Source organism: Cuculus canorus, chromosome Z (assembly GCF_017976375.1).
Source record: "Cuculus canorus isolate bCucCan1 chromosome Z, bCucCan1.pri, whole genome shotgun sequence".
NCBI classification, from domain to species: domain Eukaryota; kingdom Metazoa; phylum Chordata; class Aves; order Cuculiformes; family Cuculidae; genus Cuculus; species Cuculus canorus.
The window spans coordinates 27,956,943-27,981,828 of NC_071441.1; the positions used below are offsets into that span (position 1 = coordinate 27,956,943).

At 38.7% G+C, this 24,886-nt stretch overlaps 1 protein-coding gene across 3 annotated transcripts in view; it reads left to right on the forward strand.

Moving 5' to 3' along the window:
- The window catches only part of TRPM3 (transient receptor potential cation channel subfamily M member 3), a 248,459-nt gene that overhangs the window by 197,008 nt on the left and 26,565 nt on the right, over window positions 1-24,886 (forward strand). The window contains exons 14-23 of one of the 3 annotated variants that reach the window (XM_054054264.1): window positions 3,075-3,110; window positions 3,253-3,393; window positions 4,760-4,789; window positions 5,914-6,203; window positions 7,046-7,274; window positions 9,767-9,934; window positions 10,878-11,003; window positions 17,094-17,234; window positions 20,009-20,137; window positions 22,235-22,486. In XM_054054264.1, the coding sequence (XP_053910239.1) occupies window positions 3,075-3,110; window positions 3,253-3,393; window positions 4,760-4,789; window positions 5,914-6,203; window positions 7,046-7,274; window positions 9,767-9,934; window positions 10,878-11,003; window positions 17,094-17,234; window positions 20,009-20,137; window positions 22,235-22,486 (1,542 nt within the window). The remainder of the gene's footprint in view (window positions 1-3,074; window positions 3,111-3,252; window positions 3,394-4,759; window positions 4,790-5,913; window positions 6,204-7,045; window positions 7,275-9,766; window positions 9,935-10,877; window positions 11,004-17,093; window positions 17,235-20,008; window positions 20,138-22,234; window positions 22,487-24,886) is intronic. The other 2 variants (XM_054054265.1, XM_054054266.1) reach the window with 2 other exon arrangements.

Sequence of the window (24,886 nt, forward strand, 5' to 3'; positions counted from 1 at the left end):
TACTACCTGAATATAAAAATACACTGGGAGTGAAAAAATAATACAATTTATTAGCTACAGTTTGAAGTTGATGTTTTCTTCAGGGAAATAATGCATTAGCACTGTAAAGTTTGTTCCAATATTAAAAAGTTAGTTGATTATTAACTGGAGTGCCTATTATACCTGAAAATCAAACCATCTCCTCTGTCATTTGTGACCACCTTGGCTGTACTAGAATTAGCCCATCCAGTATTTTACTGTTCTTAGAGGAGTTCTGGCCTATTTCCACCACTGTCATTCATGCATAACTGTATGTCTATAAAATGTGTATTTCTGCTGTGATTTTGTGGGATTTTTTTAGTTAAATGTTCCAATATTATATGGGAGGTTTAGATGCATCTTTTATAAAAATTTATTGGAAATTCTTTATCTACATTATGAAATTTTAGAAACCAGGACTATATCAAGAAACACACTTTCTAATACATACTTCATCCTGATGCCTGTTATGCTTTCTTAACTGCACAAGTATTTTTGCCAGTTTATCAAAACATTCCACTTCATGTGTCCTACATTAAGACAGCAAGAGTCTGTTGAAGAGCTAAAACTCTGTCTTGGAGCTACAAGACAGTCTTCTACTTCTGCCAGTGTCTCTGTCCTTGTTCTTGAAAAACTGTCATTGCTGTATGCATTCTGGAGAATTAAGAATATTTTGGGGAAAACAAACCAACGAACAAACAAACAAGCCTGTAGGATTTAATTTTTAGATTTACATTGTTTCCTTAAGCAATTCAATAAAAATTAGTTAAAATAAACTAAGCTAATATGCATTCCTGCGAACCTGCATAGAGATTCCCCCACCCATCAGATTAGCCAAGAATAGGAGGAGTGCAAAAAGATGGAACATTATTGAGAGATAGTTGGCAGTTCAACATTGCACTGAATTTGCTTGATTTTCTGTACCTTTAAATCCCAGCGCATTGCTAGGCATTGTACAACATGCCTACTAACATGCCTACCTCCACAACACTTCCTCCCTCTCTCCTTCCTCAACCTTTCAGTGTGTTGTTTATACCATTGTGAGCTGGGGGGGGAATAGGCATTGCTCTTCCTGGCCAAAGTAGAGGAGTAAGGAAGATCTTGGCATCTATTTCATCTCTCCGGCAGAATCAGTTGCCATCTGCTCTTCGTTAATGTTTCTCTGCTCTGAATCTATTAATATATCTGCAGAGAAACCAAACAGACCTCTTCATACATGCAGATATTTCCAGCAAGATATCACAGTAATAAAACAGCTCTGTGCTAATCTTTTGATGACTACATAGAAAGAGCTACAGGCCAACTGTAGTCTGTGCTGTATACTGTTGCAGAATATCTGATTGTTTTATTAGTGTGCAGCAAAAGTTTGAACCTAACAATTACAATTCTCTGGTCCTTCTGCAATGTTGATTATACAGGTTAAAATTTTACTAGAGTAATTCTCTCTTTTTCCAAGGCTACTGCTTACAGTTCACAGAAGGATGATTTGTCTCTCTTTCCTCTTTTAATTTGTAGTCACATCTCTTGCACAATGACATACAGGACAGAGAGGGCTTTGTAATCTGCAGGGCTCTCAATGAAATCTCTAAATCTGGGTGACCCATTCACAGTTTCCTGAATTACACTTTCTTTTCTGGCAGGGAACCACTTGCTGAACTACAAACCGTTGCTGAACAATTCAGAGGCAGCAATTTAGAGAAGGAGGCAGGTTTTCATTTGAAGGCATTCCCTTCCCATTAGTCCTTTTTCCCTGTTAAGGGACCAGTTTTCCTTGTGGAGTTCCTAGGGGCAGAATGGAAAAGCAGATCTTCCCACTCTGTGGTGTTGTTCTTCCATCACCAGAGACCCCCAAGAGCACTTCACCAGCACATCCATGGAACCAGCCCACTATGAAATTGTTCTAGCCTGCTGTCATATCAGGCTTGCTGCTACTGGAGAACAGAAATGCCCAGTTAGCTCAAAGGCAGACTGAGATTCATATGGAGTGAGAGACAATCTTTTAATGAGATCTTTCTTCATAGCTTTGCAAGCCCTAAGTATTGGAGAACTCATCACTTCAGTGTTGTCATTTTCAGGCTTGACAGTGAAGGAAGATGTGTGCAAATGAGTTCATAAAGTCAGGGCAAAAAGACCCGAACATATATATTATTCTTTTTCCCTTCAAAATAGAATGTGCATGCTGAAGACATTGTGTGTGTATATATATACATCATGTTTAACAGAGGATAAGAAAGGAAAAGAAATGGAAGAGTGAGTATGTAGATATCTTTTCCAGAATCCTGCAAACACAATTCACCTCCTCGGAGACAATCTCCCTGGTACTGCTGGAAATTAGCTAGCAAGATTACTGTGCCTAAAGGGGCTTCCCATAAAATATGTTGGGACTTCAAGGAAGGATTGCCTAGAACAGTTGCTATGCCTGTAGTTTTCTTCTTGAAAAACAAAACCCAAAGAATTAGCCAGAGATATTTTGTTTATTACAACTTCATGCTTGCTTGCATACATACACATGCTTTCCTCATACTAGGTGTGGAATTTAAGCAAACATATGTGTTTATTTGTATATAACCCCAAGAACAAATGCTAACAGACTCTCCTTGCCTCTAGCAACTAGCAATAATAAAAAGTCATGCACTGTTTAAGTCCTCAAGAGTAGATAACACACCCCACTCCCCTGCCTTTCCTTTCCTGGAACATGGGAAGGAAACAGCAGGATGGGAGGATCACATGCAGAAGTTGATTCCATGATATGACATGATGTCCCTTCACCAGGCCTTGGCAAGGTGGATAAGGCAGTACAGAGAGATGCCAGCAGAGATGTGAGATGCCAGGACAAGAATTGTGAGGGACAGATGATGCAGAAAAAGTGCTATCTTGCAGGACTAGAGTCCAGCAACTATGCCTAACCTAAGTTTGCTGATCCTCATGCTTTTTGTTCTGCAGTCATGTTCCTTGTTTCTCCAGCTGAAGAATATGAGTACTGTGTACTGACATTATCTTCTGTTGCTTCCAACAAGTTCTTCATCTCCTTATTTAACTTATGTCTTCTTTCCAAGCGAGAATATCCAGGTTTCGGTTGGATCTATTTTAAGGTGAATTAATTAACCAGCATAATAATACATTCCTGTTTTTAACTATTTGATTTGGTTTTTTTCTAACATCATTCTAACATACATTTAACAATGTCAGTAATAAGCATTTTTTCCTCTACTACCATTTTTATTTTTACTGCAGGGAAACTTACCTCCTGATTATCGGATAAGTCTGATTGATATTGGTTTGGTGATAGAGTACTTGATGGGAGGAGCATATCGCTGCAATTACACCCGAAAGCGGTTCAGAACACTGTATCACAATTTGTTTGGGCCAAAGAGGGTAAGAAGCAACTTATTTGCCATCTAACTACACCCACTGGCAGGGATTACCGTAGCTTCTTATATGCTTCCAGGCTGGGGGAATTCACATGTACACACTCTTCATTCTACAGATTCATTTCCTTTATGGAATTATTTCCATTATGTAGCAGCTATCTCACCACAACACATTGCAAGCCAGCCACTGATATAAGCTACATTTGTTATGAATTTAATTTAAAAATTATTTAGTTCTGCTGCCCTGGTGAGGCCAGGATATAAAACCGTCTCCTGAAAGACAAGTCTTTTGACCTGTACAAATAATGCCATAGGGCACCCGAGTTACGTATGAAGAGAGTTCTGTTTTGATAGATGCATTTCCTATCTCATGGCTCTTCTTGATTGCAGTCTGAAGGTATCAGGGCAGAGAATCCCATAACTCAGAATTGGTTTTGTTGACTGCATGTGGCTCCAGCATAGTAAGTGGGCTTATGGCAAAAGCACAGTTTAGTATTTTTGTGCTTTTCATGTTTGATAGATTACAACACTGTGATTCCAAAGTAAGTTTACTATCTTTCTAAAACATAAAAGATATTTATTGTCATCCATAATGCCACCAACCCAAACCAGCATGAAGAAAAATCTGTTCAACCACTACCAGTAAGATTTGTAGTTCTTTCTTTGCCTACTTTTACTTCACATTTTCATTTCCTGTTTCAGTTCAGATTTTAGCAATACATACCATTGAATATTATTATAAGTGGCAATGAAGAGCAACAGCTCTGTGAAACAGTTAAAGCTGAACACCTGAAGTGGGTTTGTTTCCCTGTCACTTTCATTCTTCACTTTGAGAGAAAAGGTAGTAATTGTAGCTACTAGGAGAGACTTTCATCCCTTAGTCACTCCATCAAGAAAAGTGTTTGAGTAATGATTTCACAGATACCAAACCAACATACAAAGCAGCTCCACTGCAGTCAGTAGAAGTGTTCCAGAGGAATGGCCAAAATACTGATGTACTGTAGAAAAATCCATTCGTGCCTTAGCAGTAACCTCTATCTCTTTTCCACCAGAACAGCCCCAAACCAGCTGTAGTTTGTAGATAAATCCAAATGTATGTGTTCTGTTGTGTGTTTTGGTGAAACTCAAGGTTAAATTAAATATATATGTAATTTTTAGATTTATGTGCATATATATATTACATTACATTGCTTTACATATATTATTATGTATATTATATTATAAATCACCTATTAGACACTCTATATTATATACCCTATATGTTATACATCATGTTACGCAGGCACGTATGTATGTATGTATACGCATATAGTTGTAATTTTTCATTACCCTTCTGGGAGAAATAATATTTTTCTAACTTTTTTGTACAGCCAAAAGCCCTGAAACTGTTGGGGATGGAGGTAGGTGATCTGTGATAAATCTTAATTTCTTTCCCTTCTTTGACAAATATACGCTATCTCTGTGTAATGTTTAAATTCACTGTAATAAAGGCACCAGTTGTTGTTTTCACGATTTGTATGAGAAGTGTGCCACAAAAAAAATCGGTTTTCATCCAGATAACTTATTTATACAAGGGCTAGATTAACATTTATTAATAAAACTCTAGTGAGAGACGAGAGAACAAGGCTCTTCCCTCTCCGAGTTTCATTTTTCTTTTCATAAAAATTAAGTAAAATGTTTCCATCTATCAGGCAAAGCAGAATTTCAGTCAAATAACTATAAAACTTTAAAAAGTGTTCAGAGAAATGCAGACTTGCAGAGGATGGTGCAGAAATATTCATGCAGGCCATATTTCTATTGTGTGTGTTGACACTTTTGGCTACCCTGATGCTTTGAGAATATAGAAGTGTTCTCTTGCTTGTTTTGTACAACAGGTTTCATTTTGCTGTCCATAGATGCAGCAGGGATCAAGTCAGCTCATCTGATTAAAAACAGTAGACTAAAATGGGAAAGAAACTAAAGGACATCTGAGGAACTGGATGAATAAAGGGATAAACATGGGATGCGTAGGCAGAATGAGAGTGAAGAAAGGAGATTCCTACTCTTCTGAGAAAATAAAGGGAGAAAAGACAAGAGTAAGAAGGGAGGGAGCCTTCAGCAGACCAGAACATCCCCTGGATATGTACATTCTGGAAGTAGAATGAAGCAGATGCATTACAACTTATGTTATGTTTGGAGTGAACTCTTAACTTTATTTTAATAGTGGCTTTTCTGGAACCACATATCCAGAATATATGGTTCTGGATATTGTGTGATTGTGCTCCATGTTCTTAGGGAGAAAGAACAGTTCAGAGTGACAGTCCAAAGCTTTTTTTCTCCTGTGTTTAGTTCTGAGCTTGCTGATGACTTAATTACAGTGCATGAACAATATTTTTTTTCCATTGTCTTCCTGTGTTAAATACTTTGTCCAAAAAAGCTGAAGAGGTTGGCCTGCAGGGAATGTATTTAACATCTCAGGTACTAACACCAGTGCATTGTGTGTGTTGATTCAGTAGTGAAAAAACTTTCTCTACAATTATCATAGGATGATGTCCCTTTGCGACGAGGGAGGAAAACAACAAAAAAAAGAGAAGAAGAAGTTGATATTGATTTGGATGACCCTGAGATCAATCATTTCCCCTTCCCTTTCCATGAGCTGATGGTGTGGGCTGTTCTGATGAAACGTCAGAAGATGGCCCTCTTCTTTTGGCAGCATGGGGAAGAGGCTATGGCTAAAGCACTGGTGGCCTGTAAACTCTGCAAAGCCATGGCCCACGAAGCCTCAGAAAACGACATGGTGGATGACATATCCCAAGAGCTGAACCACAATTCCAGGTGAATTTTCTTTCATGTACACTTTTTGGTGTTAAAAGAAATAAAGAAGGCAGAGAGCTTGCTGCATCTCACTGAAGTTTGCTTATCTGTACCTTGGGGTTTTTTCTGACTTGTAGGGAAAATGCAGTCCCTTTAGAGAAACTCTAAATGGCTTTTCAACAATCTGTCCACCAGAAAAGCTGAGTTGCTAGTGGTATAACTTCTGAAACAAGAAAGTTTTGAGAAGGCAGTGAAATATCTATATTGTCTACATGTTCTCCCTGAGGTCTCAAGAGTCAGGCTGCAAGCTTGCTCTGTGCTTTTTCAAGACACTGTTCATCCCAAGCAAGACAATTTTTTAAATCCTTATGAATGTAATATTCAGGCAGAAGAGTTCATTAACCAAGAGTTCATGCTTAGGTGAGCAAGTCAAGATACTAGATTCCATAATAATCTGTCTTCATGTTTAAAGTCTGAGACACAGAATTTTACAAAGGGTATTGAACACTTCTTTTTCCAAGACACTTGGCCATGAAGCAATAGACGAAAGGTACAGAAGCAATCCTCTAAGCTGCAGAGAACCAGAGGATTTCAGCTAGAAAATGTCAGGGAGGTGGGCAGGCAGGTGGAAGGAGAAAGCTGGTGGGTGTGGGTACTTGTCACTGCTAAGTGGGGACACTTACTTATATGGTTACTATTAGCCATTCACATTCAAAAATATGGGTTTGCTTATGTACAGTCAACATCATGATTTGTGTGACGGAAAGTGATGCCCCCTTGCAGAGGCTTTCATTTGCAGAGAGGCGTTGTCTGCAGCAGGCTGCTTGGGTTAATGGGAATGAATTAATGTCCCTCTGTTGCAGGGACTTTGGCCAGTTGGCAGTGGAGCTCTTGGATCAGTCATACAAGCAGGACGAGCAACTGGCAATGAAACTGCTGACCTATGAGCTGAAGAACTGGAGCAACGCCACATGCTTGCAGCTTGCCGTGGCAGCCAAACACAGGGACTTCATTGCTCACACTTGCAGCCAAATGCTGCTCACAGACATGTGGATGGGTCGTCTCCGGATGCGCAAAAATTCTGGCCTAAAGGTCAGCACTGTTTTAAAATAAAATTAACAGTCAAAGGAGTTCTAGTAGATGGTGACAGGGCCCACAACAAATCAGTAATAACTGACTCAGAGTATATTCTTCCTGTGTTCAGTTTTGCAGCAAAGAGCTTATCGCAAACCCAGCTTCAAAGCACATTATTTGTTTTTTCAGTTGTCCTTCTCAAAGCCCCCTCCAGCATTAGTGAGAGTTGTCAGAATACAAATTGAGCCAGAAGGCTGGTATGCCACCCTGGATGCTTGAGTAGTCAACCAAGGTTTTTAAAGACAAATAAAGAAAAGGATGTGTAAGAGAATTAACCGCTAAAGAAAGGTGCAGATCCAACAACCTTCCTCAAAACAGGCCCAAGCAAGCAGTACAAATTTACTTACAGTCTTCTGTCAGTCTTCATGATGACTGATCTGGAGGAACTACCTTAGAAGATCTAGGGGATAATTGAATTTTCAAAGCTGTTTAAGCTCTACTTCCACAGAACTGCTAACAAAGCAAAGTGAATTTGGGAAGGTGAATTTCTGTCCACGGGTTGGCATCTGTCACCTTCACCACAGTATTCACCAGTCAGCACATAAACAGGAATTGCCTCTTTATCCCAGATGATGAAGAACTATTTTCAGTGAAGAGGTTTTCTGTCCTGCATCAGTTGCGTGTGTGAAAAGTAGTAATTGTTCAGCTGGTTTACTGTTTGCAAAGGTATTTGGTAATAGTGAGAATGCATTCACCGTTATTGTATTGAGTCTAATCCAGTGACAGTGATGAATAAGTGGCTGATAGTATTCTCATCCTCCTGCAGGAGCTATGCATAAATTTGTTCTGCTTACAGACAGCAAGGATTCTCACATTTGGAGACATCTTTACTGCTTATTTTTCTAACTCGACTCACAAACCCATTGCCATTTAGAGGGACTGCTGCTTTATTCACTGTTTGACTTTGCAGATACTCAACATAGGTAGATGAGGATCAGTGCAGCAACTCATTTCCCAATGCATGCTTTCTTCTTTGTGGCACACATCTTTTAAGCCATAAAATAGACCCTTCTTTCACAATGAATAACTAAAGGTAACAGAACTGTTTCCTTTCAACCTGTTATAACATCAGAACTTCACAAGGATCTTTTACTCAGTTTCTAGTCTATATTTTATTTCACTGAAGTTCGTTGGCACAGCCCATTTAAAACTAAAGCAGGCTACAGGCTACATGATCAAGAGGCAGAATGGCAAAGAAATACATTTACAAGCATGAGTCGTGGATTATTTCCTATGAACAGTTCTCTGCCATGCAAACTGGCAAATGACAAGGCTGAATGTGATTCTTTAGAGTCTTTGCTGGAGATGAGTAGCACCAGTGGGAAGGGGAGAGGCAATTGTTAATCCTGCCCATTTTTGAAAACAGCCTATCTGTGAAGCCAGGTTTGCCTGTCTCCTCCTCTCCCTGAACACACTCTTTAGCGGCAAGCCAAGTGCAGGACCACGGCAGGCAGCCTGGTGCTCAGCTCTCCCAAGGCCCAGCACAGCATTCATTTATACTAGCTGCTCCTAATTGCATTACTTTGAGCGGTTTCAACAGCACACATGCTATCTGCTGATAAGATGAGCAAAGCAGTCACTCTCCCTGACCTGCCAAGTTTCAACTACAGTTTCACTATGATTTAGGCAGAAATTGAAAACAAAATTGCTTTCCATGAGATTACAGCAAAACCAGGAAAAGCTATTGTGCTTGTGATTTCAGACAAGCCATTTTTTTATTTTAATACAATATCTCTTCAATTATACTACTGATTTAACCCCAAGGGTCATTCATTGCATATATCCACACAAGGTAATTTTAATGGCTTCTGCACTCCCACATCGTAAGAGAGGATGGGCAGAAGAAAGAGCTGGCATTAATGTGACTGTTACATGGCTGCCAGTTTACTGAGGCCATATCTAAGGGGATCACATAGCTAGGCACATCAGCATTTGCAATTGCTAGATTTGCCTGTCTCCTCGGCTACACATGTACTCGCTCCTTGACTAAGTATTCCTTAAGTATTGAAACACAAGACCAGTTATCCCTCTCTACAGAAATTAATACTGCTTGTGTATCATTTACACTGATATTGTCTGTTACATAAAATGTAGAAATTGCAGATCTAAGATCTGAATACCACCATGGTCTACCTGCCATTGACCATATGTAATATTTTGTAGATACATTCAGATATGTAACAATACACATCTGATGAGCGAGAAAATAAAATATTCAAGAGAGGCAATTAGCCATAGCACTCACAACAGTGCTAACAGAACTTACATGCTTGGAGCTCTGAAAACATCACCCCAAGTGGCAAATAATCTATTATTGTAGAAACTCACGTGGACATATATCTTTCTATTCTTAAATGTACTGAGAGCGTTTTTCCATTTGATACTAATTAACCATCATGATTTTAATCTGTGTACTGTGATGATTATTGTTATCATTATTATTGCTTTAGGTAATTCTAGGAATTCTACTTCCTCCTTCAATCCTCAGCTTGGAATTCAAGAACAAAGATGATATGCCTTACATGTCCCAGGCCAGTGAGATCCATCTTCAAGAAAAGGAGCCAGAGGAACCAGAGAAGCCAGTGAAAGAAAAAGAGGAGGAGGACATGGAACTCACTGTAAGTGCTGACAATAAATCACCAGCCATAGTGCTGTCAATTTGTTATTCCCACCTCTGTGGGCATTCCAGGCTGTCTGACAGCTAGATTTAGAAGATGATAGGTTAGCAATCTTAACATTCTCGTCTCCTCAGTGGGACTCAAACCAGACAAGTTGGCATCATTTTGTCTTGATAATGCAGCAGTGCAGAGTGATGCTGAAGCATTATGTTGTGATGCAATATCATTGTATCTTGATTCAATTTGATGCCACATTGTCTGAAATAAATTTATGAGGTTTCAGAATTGAAAGCACTCAGCTATGATAGATGAGTGGGCCTGTCTCATAAAAAAAAGAAGCTTGCTAAGACTTTCTTAGTGAAAATGCCCAAAGATTCATTCAAAGATTTTTCTTAATTTTTGTTAATTTCATTGGAGGGCAAGTAAGTGTGCAAACAGGCAAGAAAAATAATGAAAATGGTTTTTTAAATTCTTTATGAATTTTTGGTCATTGCCTCTCACACATACACACATGCAGTTTTTAATCCACTGAAAACATTAGCAAACAGCTAGACAGTTAAGACCTTACCAAGAGCTTCTGTATCTCAGCAGAATTGTGTAAGAAAGGACTTCTACATTAGTAATATAGCCTTGGAGGAATAATTTGCACCACAAATAGAATCAAATAGCTAAATATCTGGAAAACTATACAAGTCACCTACTTCCAGTCTCTTGTTCTCAGACTTGACACTTTTTTAATTTGGGCAATTATCATATGAGCTATCAGACCTGCCTTAACTTGGTTTGCTTTGCTTTGGTTTGGTTTTGATTGTGGTGTCTTTGAAATGCTTAAAATTCAACTGCAGTTGGTCAAGGTGAGGATAGAAGCGTAGAAGTAAAAGGTATTTTCCTGATTAATCTTAAAATTAAAAAAAAAAAAAAAAACCCAGACTGTTTCCCACAGGCAAACAGCAGGAGCTGCCCGCAGGACCCCATCTGCGGGCAGGCAGAAGGACCTGCCTACAAGACCCAATATGCAGGCAAGCCGAAGGAGCAGCCCACAAGATCCACCTACAGGACTCGTTTGCAGGCAAGAACCTGGCCATTGGGAAGGATCAGAAACCAGAATAGCAGCCATGGGCTATTCTCCGCTCATTAGCTATTGATTGCAATTTACTATCCCTGGCTTCTGATCTACTTATGAAGTGCCTATTCAAATCAAATAAGCACTTTGCAAGCTGCCTTTTTCTTGGCAATGGGGAGAGATTTGGGGAGGAAGTAATTTCCAGCTCTCTGCAGTTATCCCAGCTCCTGGTTTCTTGTCTACAATACTATGTTTCTTTTTTACCTTTTGACTCCTGCTGCAAGGTGTGTGAACTGGATCTGCCTTTCCAGACCAGTCTTAAATGTTCCCTCTCTTCTCCCTTTCACACGCTGACCGTTTTATTGCCCTTTCCTGTCATTGGCTCTGCCCTTAACTCCTTCAAATTTGATGCATCATTCTAGAGAAGTTTCAGACACTTAACTTTTCTATTAAACAAAAACCGTTTCTGTGGAGTCCTGCAGTGGACTTCTGTGGAGTTTAGAAATAGTATGTTTGGTACAGTTCTGATGACTTAATATTTCCACATACAATCTTGTGCTTTAGGGACTTACAGCACAGCTTCTTCATTCAGGTGCCCTTCAGTGGTGAAAATCGTAGAATCATCATAGAATCATAGAATAGTTTGGGTTGGAAAGGACCTTAAAGATCATCTAGTTCCTACTCCCCTGCCATGGGCAGGGACACCTCCCAGTAGATCAGGCTGCCCAAGGCCCTATCCAACCTGGCCTTGAACACCTCCAGGGATGGGGCAGCCACAACTTCCCTGGGCAACTTGTGCCAGTGTCTCACCACTCTCATAGTGAAGAAATTCTTCTGTATGTCTAGTCTAAATCTGCCCCTCTTCAGTTTATACCCATTGCAAATGTATTTGTTATATGCTTCTCTCAGATGATCTGTGGATAGCTGAACTACTATATATACTATAAGGATGTAGTGTTCATTCTCTGTTACTTGTTATTCACACCTCCTTTTAACTCTATAACAGATATATGAAAGTGCCGGACACACATTTCTTAACACCTAGGAAACAGACTTCCCTTATAGCATCTACTCGTAAAAACATGTTTGAATACTGCTCTCATCACTGCTTTCTCAGCATTAAGTTATTTACCACAATTTATGCATGGGGCTACCGGTTATTAATCCTGAATACTAGACGGAGAGGAACAGAAGGGCACTAAAGTCTAAAGGCCAGGGGCATTTTTTAACTGGTACAATGTCCTGACCAGAGCCTTAATTAGTTGCTTATTTTTAGGTCAGTCAGAAATTCCAGCAGCCTATCCTTCTTCCAGAATAACACTGATTCTGGAAGCATCCTTATTGCCATTTGATGCATTATTGTTTGGGTGTTAGAGTTCCCCAGTTAGAGTTCCCCAGTAAAGAGTCATATTTCAAAGCATAGAATAACTCTTTTAAGTACTTTAGACAATGTTTCAGTTGTTGTTTTACTCCTTTTGTTCAAATTTTCCACATCAAGTAGGAAGTTTGGACTTCCGTGAGTATCACTAAGAGTTTGAGTTAGGACTTTTCAGCAGCAGCAAAGCTAGTTTTCTTGGCCTCCTGGCTTACATCTTGTCTGTAGCATATATGCTTAGCCTTCCCTCCATGGGAGGAACTAAACAAATGTTGTATCACTAAAAATACACTTCTTAAAATAGGAAAGGTTGGAGACTAGTGTCCTTGTGCCCCTGGCCCATCTCACACCGCTGTGAGGTAGTGCTTGCAGCATCCCACATGCCAGCAGCAGAGCTCCGATTGGGGTTGTCTAGGAAACAGCAGTGGGAGGCACTGCTGGTGGTCATGAAGCAGAAGTGCTGGCCCTCAGCATAAGGAGGGATTTCCCTCTTATTTCTCCAAAAGTTTTGGAAACCATCCTGTGACATCGCCACACAACTGCCCTGGCACTCTCCATATTCTTTGCCGTGCTCAGCAGCCAGGATGACTGAGCTCCTGCTACTTTAGCACTGCCCCTCTGTATTCACCTTTAAGAACCACCGAGTACATGCAAAATCCAGTATTACACACCTGTAATTCAAAGGCACTAAACCTTTTTTGCTATCAGTATTTAAAGGTGGATAACAGTAACTCTAGAACAACTACCGTGGAGGCAGCATTTCCATACATAGCATTTGAGATACAGAGAGAGAGTTTATCCATCCAGCTATGTACCATTTCCACAACAGTTCTGTATGAATATGGGGTGAGTTTATGTGTAGCATGTAAATTTCACTAAGGATAAACTTTGAAGAGCTTGTGATCATTCTACCAGGACTGAAATTTCTGTTATTTAATTAAAAATCAGATAAATATATTACAGGATCATTAACATATATTAATGCAAGAATGCACAACCCAAAACTGTGCCAGTTCCCTATCAGTGAATAGACCTAAATTAAACAATAAAAAAAAAAATCTGTCAAATTGAAAAAAAAAGATAAAACAAAAGAAAAAAAACACAAAAAAAACCAGAATCCTGATTAGAAAAATCTCCATGTAAAACTATGCTCATATCAATCCCCTCAGGCTACAATGATGCGGTTGAGCTATACTTTACAATGTAGTTGAGCTGCTGTCGGGCTTACCTTGCATGACTCATGGTGAATCATGGACAAAATTGTTTATTAGAGAAAGAGAAGCTGCCCACACAGAGCAGTGTGTTGAGTTATTCCAACCCTGTTGCCTCCCCCTCCAAGTGAAAACGCATTTGTTCACATTCAGCATTGCAGCTATTCTGTTAACACAGTCACTTAGGTTATTTCTGTATGTTTCTACTGGGAAGGCTTTTCAATTTGTTAATACTGTGATATAATTAACAGTTGGGGACATCAGGTCAAATCTAATCCCCAGCCGTCTCAGAGCAGTTCCCCATCTGTAGCATGGGGGATGGGAGAGGTTAGTATTATACAATTAATTAAAAAATAATTGTAACAGGATAAAATTACAGCATCGTTATCAACAAGAAATCACAAGCAAAATGGGAAGGTAATCAGCATCCATGAGCTAAAACATAAATCTAGGTACTGAAAAAGCTTTATCCTAACAACACCCATAACTAGTGATTTCTGTGAGAGCTAAGGGCATCTCAAAATTAGTAAATTTATAAAGTTGTGAAGGATTTAAACTCTGTAAAATAATCCCTTTCACTATAGAACAGTGCTGCTCATTCGTTAAAGCTGCCAGCATTCATTTTCCCTCTGCTGCAAAATTCTTGAGCACCAGAGGACAGCAGAGACAAAGCCTTGGGAAAAGCTACAGAAAACTGTAGCACCAGATAGCAGTTTTCTCTAAAACAGCATCAGAAGGTAGAAAGAAGCAAAGAAATTAGTACCTTCTTGGACTATACTTTTCCCAAAGCGTTCAGATCGTATTTCACTTATTTTCCCAAATATACTACCCCTGGTTTTGTAGACTTCTGATAATGATACCTGGGTTTCTGCGAATATTGTTTAATCTCTGGTACTATAATTGTATTCAGCAAGTCTCATGTTCTTGCAGACTGTTATCTGTTTATCTAATAAGAATCTTTCTCCTCTGCTTAGCAGCCACTTTATCTTTTTCATTTTTTATTAAGCTCTTGAAGGACTACTAAGGGGGTTTATGTGCTCTGTGGGAAGCAACAGGAGGTATATTTGTATATTTAATTTTTTAATATGCATTGATTTGTCTACATTTATGGCAATAAACTTACAAAAATGCAGGCATAAAAGGGTAAAGAAAAAAGGTAACTTTATCAAAGCAGGCTACAGTTTTAAGAGGACCTCAGCAGTAAGTTTCAGTGCAGTATATTTGTGTCCTGAATCTTTCTTCTATTTTATTAAAAATGTGCAGGGCAACACCTGTGCATAGTCAAATTCAAGAATATAATAGATCACATGGAAAGAGGAAAAAACTTAGTGCATAAATGAAATAAAAGAGAAATATTAGGCAGGAGCCATCTAGGACCATTAGAACACAGTTTTAATAATATTGCAAATATCTACACTGACTGAAAGGAAAAAAAAAGTGGTCATCAGTTTATCACTACAAATTACTATTTTACAGGACCAAAGACCCATATGAATAGGTCCTCATGAGGCACAGAAAAAGGAAGAATAAAAGGAGGTTGTGATTCTTACTTTGAAATATGTGAGAAGTGCAGCACCTGTTCCTGGAAGGCACTAGAACCAGAGCAAATAGCTCACCTGAAGCTGATTAGTTAAATATGTGCTGAACATCTTGATGAATCAGAGAGCACAGAGATAGATAAGAATCTCTTTATTGAAAGACATTACATCTGGCATCTAATTGTTTTCTTTAGGGGCTTAGCTTTCCATGATTGTAAGTTGCATATGAGAGTATCTTTAGGGATGGTTAAAGTTTGCTTCAGTTTGCATAGAAGTACAAAAGTGCTTTGATCTGCTTGTAGAAATAAAAGCATCATTGTGCAATCGCTGCATACTTAAATAGGACAGCTGTATGTCAATTCTTGCAGTTGTTTTCATGTGCAGCAGTGCTACACTCTATAGGTGCTGCAGATACAAGAAGTAGTTACTAATACAAAAAGTGGAATATTTTGATTTGAGCTAAAGTTTCATCTAAGTAATGGTATTTTTTGAAAGTTAGATAGGATGTTCCTCTGCTAGCATGTTTTCTTAAAAACAGTATTTTCCCAGGCACTGTTCATTCTCTGGAGATGATAACTCTTATGTGAAGCATGATCTGTGCTGAACAGATGTGTCTTCTTCTATAATCACCTGTTTGCAGTGTTTCTCTATCTCTAAGGCAAGGTCAGAGAGCCAGAGCCACCTTCAAATTAGCAAGAGATTTGACTGTTGTGAAGTTCATAATAACATTAAAATTAGTCCTTGTAAAGTAATGGAATTTGTGTAAGATTTCTGAGAAAATTTGTACATATGAATATAAGTGGGAAGTATATTCTGTAACCAGCTCTTGTCTCCTTGCATGTGATTGATGCAGATCGCTCCCTCATATGTCCAAGCCTGATTAGAGAATGCTTGCTTTCTAAAACTCCAAAATGAGTCTTAGAGTGTTTATTTGATGGCATTTTCAGTATCACTGCCACAAACTAAATAGTGCGAACTTGCTCAGGTCACAGTGACCTGAAATCCACTCTTAGTCTACTATTTACAAAAGAATTGTTTCAGAAATAACAATTAATAGATTACTCTCTACTGTAAATACAAAAGAATACCTTCTTTTAGGCATTAATCTCAGTGAGTATATAGGTTAGCCAGTTCTTCCACCTCTCTGCAGCTGACCATGAGGTTAAGAGTAAACAAAATATTCCCATCTTTTACCTATCAGGTTTGCATTTATAATTAAAGTCTTCTTAAGTATGTGTTTCTGGAGCTCAGTGTAGCTCTTCAATGAGTCTGAATTGCAATGGTAACAGTGAGATCAAGCCTAACAGAGGCCGTGCTTGAGCAGTCTGGAACTTCATTATGGAAGAAGCTACAATCATACAGAAGGATCTTTCAATCCAAGGCTATAAAGCTGTGAACTCTACTGGTAAGATCTTTACATACACATAAAGTTCACTGTGGGATCATCACCTGTGACAGATCCAATGATCAATGTAAAAAGAGTCACTGGCTTCATTTCTTCCAGTCCAGCAACTGCCAACTCATCTTTCCTTGTTGTTCTTTCTCAGTCTCAGCCTCATGAACTTCTTTTTCTTTAAAACCAAAACTTAGCTGTTTTCTGTGTGCATCTGTTTATTGTATAGAAGTACACCACAAAAAACTGTTGTAAGAGAAAAATTTTGCTGTCCATACAGCAAAATGAAAAATGTTCTTCACATCTCATTTTTCGTTCACCAGTAAAAGATTTCACACTGGTGCTGACAATTGCTGCCAAAGCATTTGTTTGTTTGGTTTACAAAGTACTGAAGAGCAGCTTCCCTGCAAAAAAAAAATAATCTGAGAACCGGCCATTTTACACCTAGCTATGATCGCTTCATTTTGTTTAAAGATCAAAGAAATCAGAGAAGTTTTGAATAGTTTCCTTTTGAAATTTAAAAAAAATGCTAATTTTTCTTTTACAAAGAAAGAAACGCAAAAATGTCCTTTCTTGTAGGCAATGCTGGGACGAGGGAATGGAGAGTCCTCAAGGAAGAAAGAAGAGGAGGAAGTTCAGAGCAGGCACAGACTGATTCCTGTTGGAAGAAAGATTTATGAGTTCTACAATGCTCCTATCGTTAAATTTTGGTTTTACACAGTAAGAAATATTTCCTGTTACGTTACTACTGTTTGGACAAATACTGAAATTGGCTTACGGTGATCTTGTGTGCTTTTTTGAAAGTCTGCATCCACGTGCACTGGGGGGCTTACCCATAAATATTTTTTTAAAAATCTTTTGTGGAGGTTAGCTAGCCCTTGCAAATCTGTCTAACACTTTGAAAGGCTACCGTTTCATTCAGGAACTTAATAGTTAAAATTTGAATGACTGTGTGTGTTTTTCTTCAAATACAACAATAAGAGGCAGGTTACTGTGGTCAGTGCTCCAAAGGAATTCACTGTATGAAAATTCCCAACAGGAAAGCTCCCAATAGTAATCCAAATGGGAGGCTGGGTTGAATGAGGTTACTGAATTGTATAATAACTGATGTAAAAAAGAAGCAGTTAGAACATATCTTTTCTTGGAACATTTTTTCTTTGTTCTGTTTTGGCTAGTGTCTCTCAGAGGAAGTATTTATATAAGTGCCTATAAGATAACAAACACCTGAGTAGCGGCTCAGGTACATTTTTCGGGGACAAATTATGTCAAATCAGTATAATCTCCCTGTGTTATAAAGAAACAGACTTTGCAGATGAAGCATAAAAACCCTATATTGTATATTTTGACTAAAGCAAGACAGTATAAAGACCTTTAGAAGGCATTCTCACAGGTAAATTAATAACTGCTATATTAAAGTTACTGTGGGTATACAAAGCAAGAAAAAGAGGGTCCAGCTACTTGTGTTGTAGTACTTTCAAAGAATCTTGAGTACTGGCATGGGTGGCTGTACTGAAGTTTGACCGCAGTGTGGGATCAGGTCATCCTCCTGGAAGGCAGGAGAAAGTTACAGATCTGGGAAGGGTTAAGGAGGGTGTCACTCTCTATCTGAAGGTGTTATTTCTTAGGTTAAAGTGTACAGTTTCAGCACCATTTTCTCCTTAAATCAAGATGCTTTTTTATTATTTTTTTTTTTTGCAAGCAAAACCTTTCAGCAATTTTCAGTAAATTTAGATTGACAGAAAAAAACAGCATCACAAAACCAAGAAGAAGAAAAAGCCCCTGATTACACTAACAGTCTTGTGGTTTTGTGACCTTTGTAACCTTAATGTCCCTATTTTTTGCCACATTAACTGCAATTGCTCACCAAAGGCTGCTGAGTCAGACTCTATTAATAAGGTTGACTGGTAATTAATAATCAGTAAGATCTAAGAGGAGAGATGTTAAGTGGCAGAATCATCTGGCTTTATGTACTATAGTAGAAGGTATTACTTCAGCTAAGGAGGTGTGTGTCCAGTTCTGCCTACCCAGACGGAGTTTCTACTGACTCGGCTGACATCCTAGATGCTGACCTAAGTCAATATTGCTCCGTTTCTCTTAGGAATATTAAGAGAAGACTCTTCTCTAGATCAGAGCGTTGCAATCCATCATCATGCACAAATAAGATAATTTCCTTTTCTGTTTGCATAGTCAAGAAACAGTGGTTCGGCTGTCTTCTCTGTGCTGTTACTTATGGCAAATGTAAAGAATTATCGTGTCCTTCAAACCAGCAACTAGAAGAAAAGCCAAAACCATGTGGCTTTTAAACAGAGCAGAAGTGATGTTCTCTAACTAACACAGTAGGATTATAAATCCTGTTTTGTGAGGTGCTGACCACTGAAGTAATCCTATCCAAACGTTTCAAGCCCCTTTGTGGTTGTTTTGTCTTAAGTCTGACAGCAAGTATACAATAGTTGCAAGTAATACGTACTTGACAGAGAAAACCTGTGCCGAAATACAAATGCATAGAATAAACTTTCCACCACAATAACTAAAATGTTCGTGCACAGAGCTGAATTGCCTTTTATCTGATGTAAATTGGCTTAAGATGTGTTTTCTTGTAGGGCTACCGTTTGAATGGTAAAATAGACAGGTAGTTGGTTTCTGGCCATCACAGACTCCAGCTACAGCCATCCTCCCTTGGTGCACCCTGTTATCCAGTGCACTATTCAGGTTTCTCTGAGTTTTATGAACTTGATGATGCAATTTGCCTGTCTTGTCTTTTTTATGACTGAACTTTTCATTACATTCAGCATGTAGAAACAAAGGAAAAACATAATCCACAATTCCCACTGTATCAAAATTTAGGCCAGAAGTTAGATATGTAAGAGAAGAAAAAGCAGAATAGCTGTCTGTCAAAACTTGCAAAAAAATAAGCCTAATGAACGTATGACTACACCTGCCTACTTGCTGCAGCAATGTGCATGGGAGTAGCAACATTTTGTGAGGAATCACAGTATAGCTTAGGTCTGTGCTACACTGACTAGGAAGACCTCTAGCAACACCTAGGACCTTCTGGGCAAAAAGGGATTTGAATGCCAGAGCCAGCCTAGACTAAGTGGACAGGGAGAAAAAACACAGAGGAAGGATATTAAAGCAATAAAGGGTGTTAAGAAACAGGTACGGGAGAAATCTGCAGAGGTAACTTAGTTTGGTAGCTGGCATAGTGGTGTCAGAGTTCCCATCACCATGGTGTGACGTAGAGGGACTGCATTAATACAGTTTTCTTGGGGAGGCAAATGTAGTTGGAAGAGTGGATGTTTGTGTATGTGTTTCACAGAACCCACAGCTATGTGATTTAATATGAGCTTTTTCAGACAACCTTGAACACTTTCTGATTGTTCTTTTGTATGTTTAACTGTGGTTACAGTGGAATTAGGAATATCAAATCACACCAGATAAATTGGCTTGGTTATATAAATATAGTGAATATTGATATTGATTTTGTTTCTTTACAGCTGGCATATATAGGCTACTTGATGCTGTTCAATTATATAGTGTTAGTGAAGATGGATCGCTGGCCATCTACGCAGGAATGGATTGTCATCTCATACATTTTCACTCTGGGAATAGAGAAGATGAGAGAGGTAAAATCACCCCAACCAAGAAAGACAGAAAAAGAAAAAAGCCTTTTTTTCATTTTAGTATCTATTTTTATTATTTTTCTCAGGATAGTTTTTGATGAACAGGCTAATCATAAAATTGGGGTTTTTTTCCACAGAAAAGCAGATGGATGGGTTGTTAGAAACAGAGCACTGAAAAAAATCTATCTTTGTCCATTTTAAAATCAAGACTATCCCCCTCTCGTTCTCTTTCTCCCACAGAATATCTCTGTTCAGATTTCTGCAATGGACATAAAATAACATTTACAAGTATGGGGCAGTCTTCTGACAAATCTTAAGGCTCAGCTGTATACCTTGAAATGTGGCCCAGAAACTGGAGTATGCTTTAGAGAGAGGCAAAGGAGATGTGCTGGAACAGAATGTCTCATGCCATGGAGACGTTGGGATAGCATAGCACTCCAAATAGAGTTCATTAAAAATTTATAGCTGTTCTGTCTGTCGAAGTATCTCATGCAAAGGCTTTAAATAAAACCAGACGTAGCAGGGGGGAAATTGAGATCCACATTGAATGTTCCAGCACATTTCTACTAGGATTTCTGCCTTTTAATCTTAAAAAACTTTGCTAATTATGTCAAGCAGTAGTATGTGTCTCCCTACAGATGCTAAAGCAGACACCTAGAGCTAAGACAGACCGTTTAAGACAAGACAGAGCTCCGCCCAATGACAGAGTGAAGTTATTCTGCCATCCCCTGCCCATCGTAGTCTTTCCCTGTCACAGCTGCCACTGTGCCCTTTTCACTTGGCCAAATGCACATTTTTTCCGCAATGACATCAGAGGCCAAATTCAGCCCTGATGCAAGTGGGCGTAAGTCCCGTTAACTTCAGCTGAAACAGCACATTTGTACCCCTAGGCTGAACTGGTTACCATCTGCATTTGTGTTTTCTGCAGCAAATGCTTTTGAGGACTAGACTAAAAATGGTCTTACAACAGCCACTTAGATTTCAAAGACAGATTTCAAGCACTGTACAGTAAATTCTACATTATAAATAAAAAGAACAGAGGAAAGAACACTACTTATGTTGCCTATAATGAGTGTAGTTCAGTAACCAAAACCAAAAAGAAAACACTGGCAGTAGCCACACAAGGACTCTGTGGCATCGTTGGAGACTAAGCATAACTAGCTCAGTAGGTGGGAGGCTGCTGGCAGGAATTATGTATCCCAGTTTTGACTAATCATTCAGCCCAAACTGTCCTTTCCATAAAACCCCATGAAGAACATCTGTCAGAATGGATATCTAAGCAGATGTTTAAGATCATTCACAGAAGATGAGCCTAAAATTTATTCTGAAAATGAATTATAGGAGAGGTATAAGAATGGCATTCATCTTTTTAAAGGAACTGTATGAGTCTACTCAAATGTTCTCAGGCTAATATAGAGAATTAAATAAACAGCTTTTAAACTCACCAAAAACTAGGAATTATTCATAGAAATCACTTGAGGAATAGTTTCAACAGTAACTCAGGAAAACAGTAAAGTCTCCCAGATTGTCTTGCAAATAGAATGACAATAAATTCATAAGGTAAGATTAATTATATTTTGTGTATTAATTTGTCAGCTGTGGAATTTTAATTTCCCAAAACAGGTCCGAGTAGTAGCTAGTATCTCTCTGGGTTAAATGCTAAATCCAGATCTTTTTAACTATTAATTATTTCCTGACAGTTGGATACACATTTTAGAATAATTTGTTTAAATCTATAGCTTCTTTAAACGTGAATTTTCTGATGAAATGTCTTTCTATAGTTCTCCTTCAATTCCACTCTAAGTAGAGTCAATAAACTTGAAAAACAGAAAGGTATACTATATTTCTTCTGATTCCATAGGAATTTTAGAGTGAGTGAGGTTTTCATCTTTTTAAGTATCTTACACATAAGTACAGGCTAAAAGTAGTTGAAATGGAAGATTTCTAAAGAAAACCAGATAGTACATGAGATATTTATATGATAGGAGTCTGTTGGATTTGCTTTTGGTTTGTGTGGCATATATCCGTTTGCTATAGGTTTCTTCAAGTTTAACTCAAGACAGCTCAGCTCCTTTCCTCTCCATGTCCTTTGTCCTTCAGATATTGATGTCAGAGCCCGGAAAACTGTTACAGAAAGTAAAAGTTTGGCTCCAAGAGTACTGGAACGTTACTGATCTTATAGCTATCCTCCTGTTCTCTGTCGGGATGGTGCTACGTCTGCAAGATCTGCCACTTCGGAGTGATGGACGAGTGATATACTGTGTTAACATAATTTACTGGTATATACGGTTATTGGACATCTTTGGAGTAAACAAGTATTTAGGACCATATGTTATGATGATTGGGAAAATGGTAAGAGAATTTGCTGTACTCCTTCTATGTTTTACCAGCACGTTCTTGAATCAATGTATTTGCCCAGTGACATCACTGCAGATTTATCTGTATCTTTCTTACACATTAACATTTTCATGTAAGCTAGAAGTCATTGCCTGTTGAATCAAAAACACAGCACAGACCCCCAGAACTGAGGATTAGAGTCTGTCTGTTCTGTTAGATGATGTATTGCTTGTCTTTCTCTGAGGTCTCTCGTCAACGACACAGCCATCCATCCTACACCTCTGTGCCTCACTTGCACAAAATAGAAAGGATGCTAATTTTTAACCAGTTATAAATGAGGATGGATAAGGTAAAAAAAAATAGGTGTGGTACCTTGAGACTCTCAAAGAAAGTGTGTTGTAATATGCATGGTATATTCAAGGCTATAGTGGCTATGATTGAGACTGTGACCTTTCTTTAGTTTGCTCTGTATCCATATAATCTTCCATCTTTCCTGTTCAGCTGTGTTCGTGTGAGATGAGAAATACATTTGCCTAATTGCAGCCTCTGTCCCCAGCCACATTACATCTACAGAACATAGCAAGAATTTGAACAGTTTATGTAATACTAAATGCATACATGGAGAACTGAGAGATGTATGCTGCCAGATGTACAACTTTTGACTTTCTGGAATTTTCTTTTTATGTTTCAGGAGAAAGGTTGCATTAAAACATCATTTTGCTTGTATGAGTTAAAGAAAATGACTGAGTTTGCAGATGCACATGCATATGTCCCTAATATTTGAGTACCTGCACATGTAGCTAATACACGTCCTCATGTTTTATGTACAGTTATCCGGCCTTTGTTATGTAAATCGTTGTTTCCTGCATTCTGGGGCTTAGGATCTATTTTTTTAAAAAATAGAATAAAAACCCCTTGAAACTTGCATTCGGTAAAAGGGTAAACTGAATATTAACTTTTCTAAATACAAATATTATTGCTGTCTGATTGCTCTGTGGACAGTAATCAGCAAGTCCAAATAGGCTATCTGTTGTGTTTGCCTTACCATGGTTCATAAAGAAAAGACATAGCCACCCTCCTTCCTCACCGTCAGAGGAAAAGGGGACATATATGAATGAATGGACTGCAATAAACTCAGTGATACCACACAGGTATAAAACTGAAATGCAAAATACATGTCCAGTCAGGCTCCCTACTCAGCAGGTGAACAGAAAACCATTGTTTTGCCCCTTCAATTTTCCAGTTTTCAACTCCAAATCCACAGTGGTGAGTTTGACAAAGAATGAACAGCTCAGTAAAAAAAAAAAAAAGGGAGAGAAGGAGAGATGGAAGGAAAATTATCTTGAATTGCTGTGTCCTACAAACAGGATTTTGAAGTGTGCTACCTTCCTTCCAGGAAGCCAACAGGATGTTGATGGGAGGGATTTTGCAGAGCTGCAATGTATACAGGTCAAAATGCTGAACAATTCTTCTGGAGATTACTATGAAATGACAAGAGAAAGGACCAAAGACCAAAGGGAAAACACTGTATTATCGTCTATTTCTTTCCTGCTATACCTGGACTATGTCACTCCATCAGGGGATCTGGTGGTCACTGGGGCTTACACAATACTGAAAAACAACCACCCTCCTACTCTGTTGTATATTTCACAGGTGCCATGCACAAAAAGTTTCAGAGCTGTGATGCTAGCAAAGGCAGTCTGAAAATTGGTTCAATAATAAACAGATTGGCCATCAATGCTGAACTTCTAGTAGTCAGTGTTATAGACGCTTATAGAAGACCAGCTTCACCAATAGTGTAAAATAATGGTTTATTTTTCTCCTGGGTTCAACACAGGAAGGAAGTGGTTGTATAGATAGTATAATTTCAGTAGTTGCAAACCAGTATAATTTGCATTCCTCTATCATCCTCAGATGTGTACAACAAATTAAGACTCACTCCATTTTCTATAGAAAACAAATGCAGGAAAATCACTAGCTTCTGTAGGCTCAGCACCCACTCAAAGGGTGTTGAATCTAGCTACCAGAGTACCCTGAAGATGTGGTCAATTGTTAAAGGAGGGAAGTTCTTTTTATTTTATGCCTTCCTGTTACCTGATTTTCATACCTCATCCAACTTTCCATGCACTCAGCAACTCTGACACATCCACTCTGCCCACACGTGCCCAACTGGTTTGACTTACACAGATTCTCTTCTCACATCTGTTTTCCAGCCAACTTATTCCCCTGTGTAATGGCCAGGCCATTTATATCAAGCACAGACATCCCTGGGAGCTGCACCTGCTTGCCCCAGGCTGTAGTGGACTCCCTTGTACATTTTTCTTTAAATCACATCTGTTTACTTCCTTGGGTTCTGTCTTTTTCATTTCGTGGTCTTGCAAGTACCATTCAGTATTATGGAGAATGTCCAGGCTG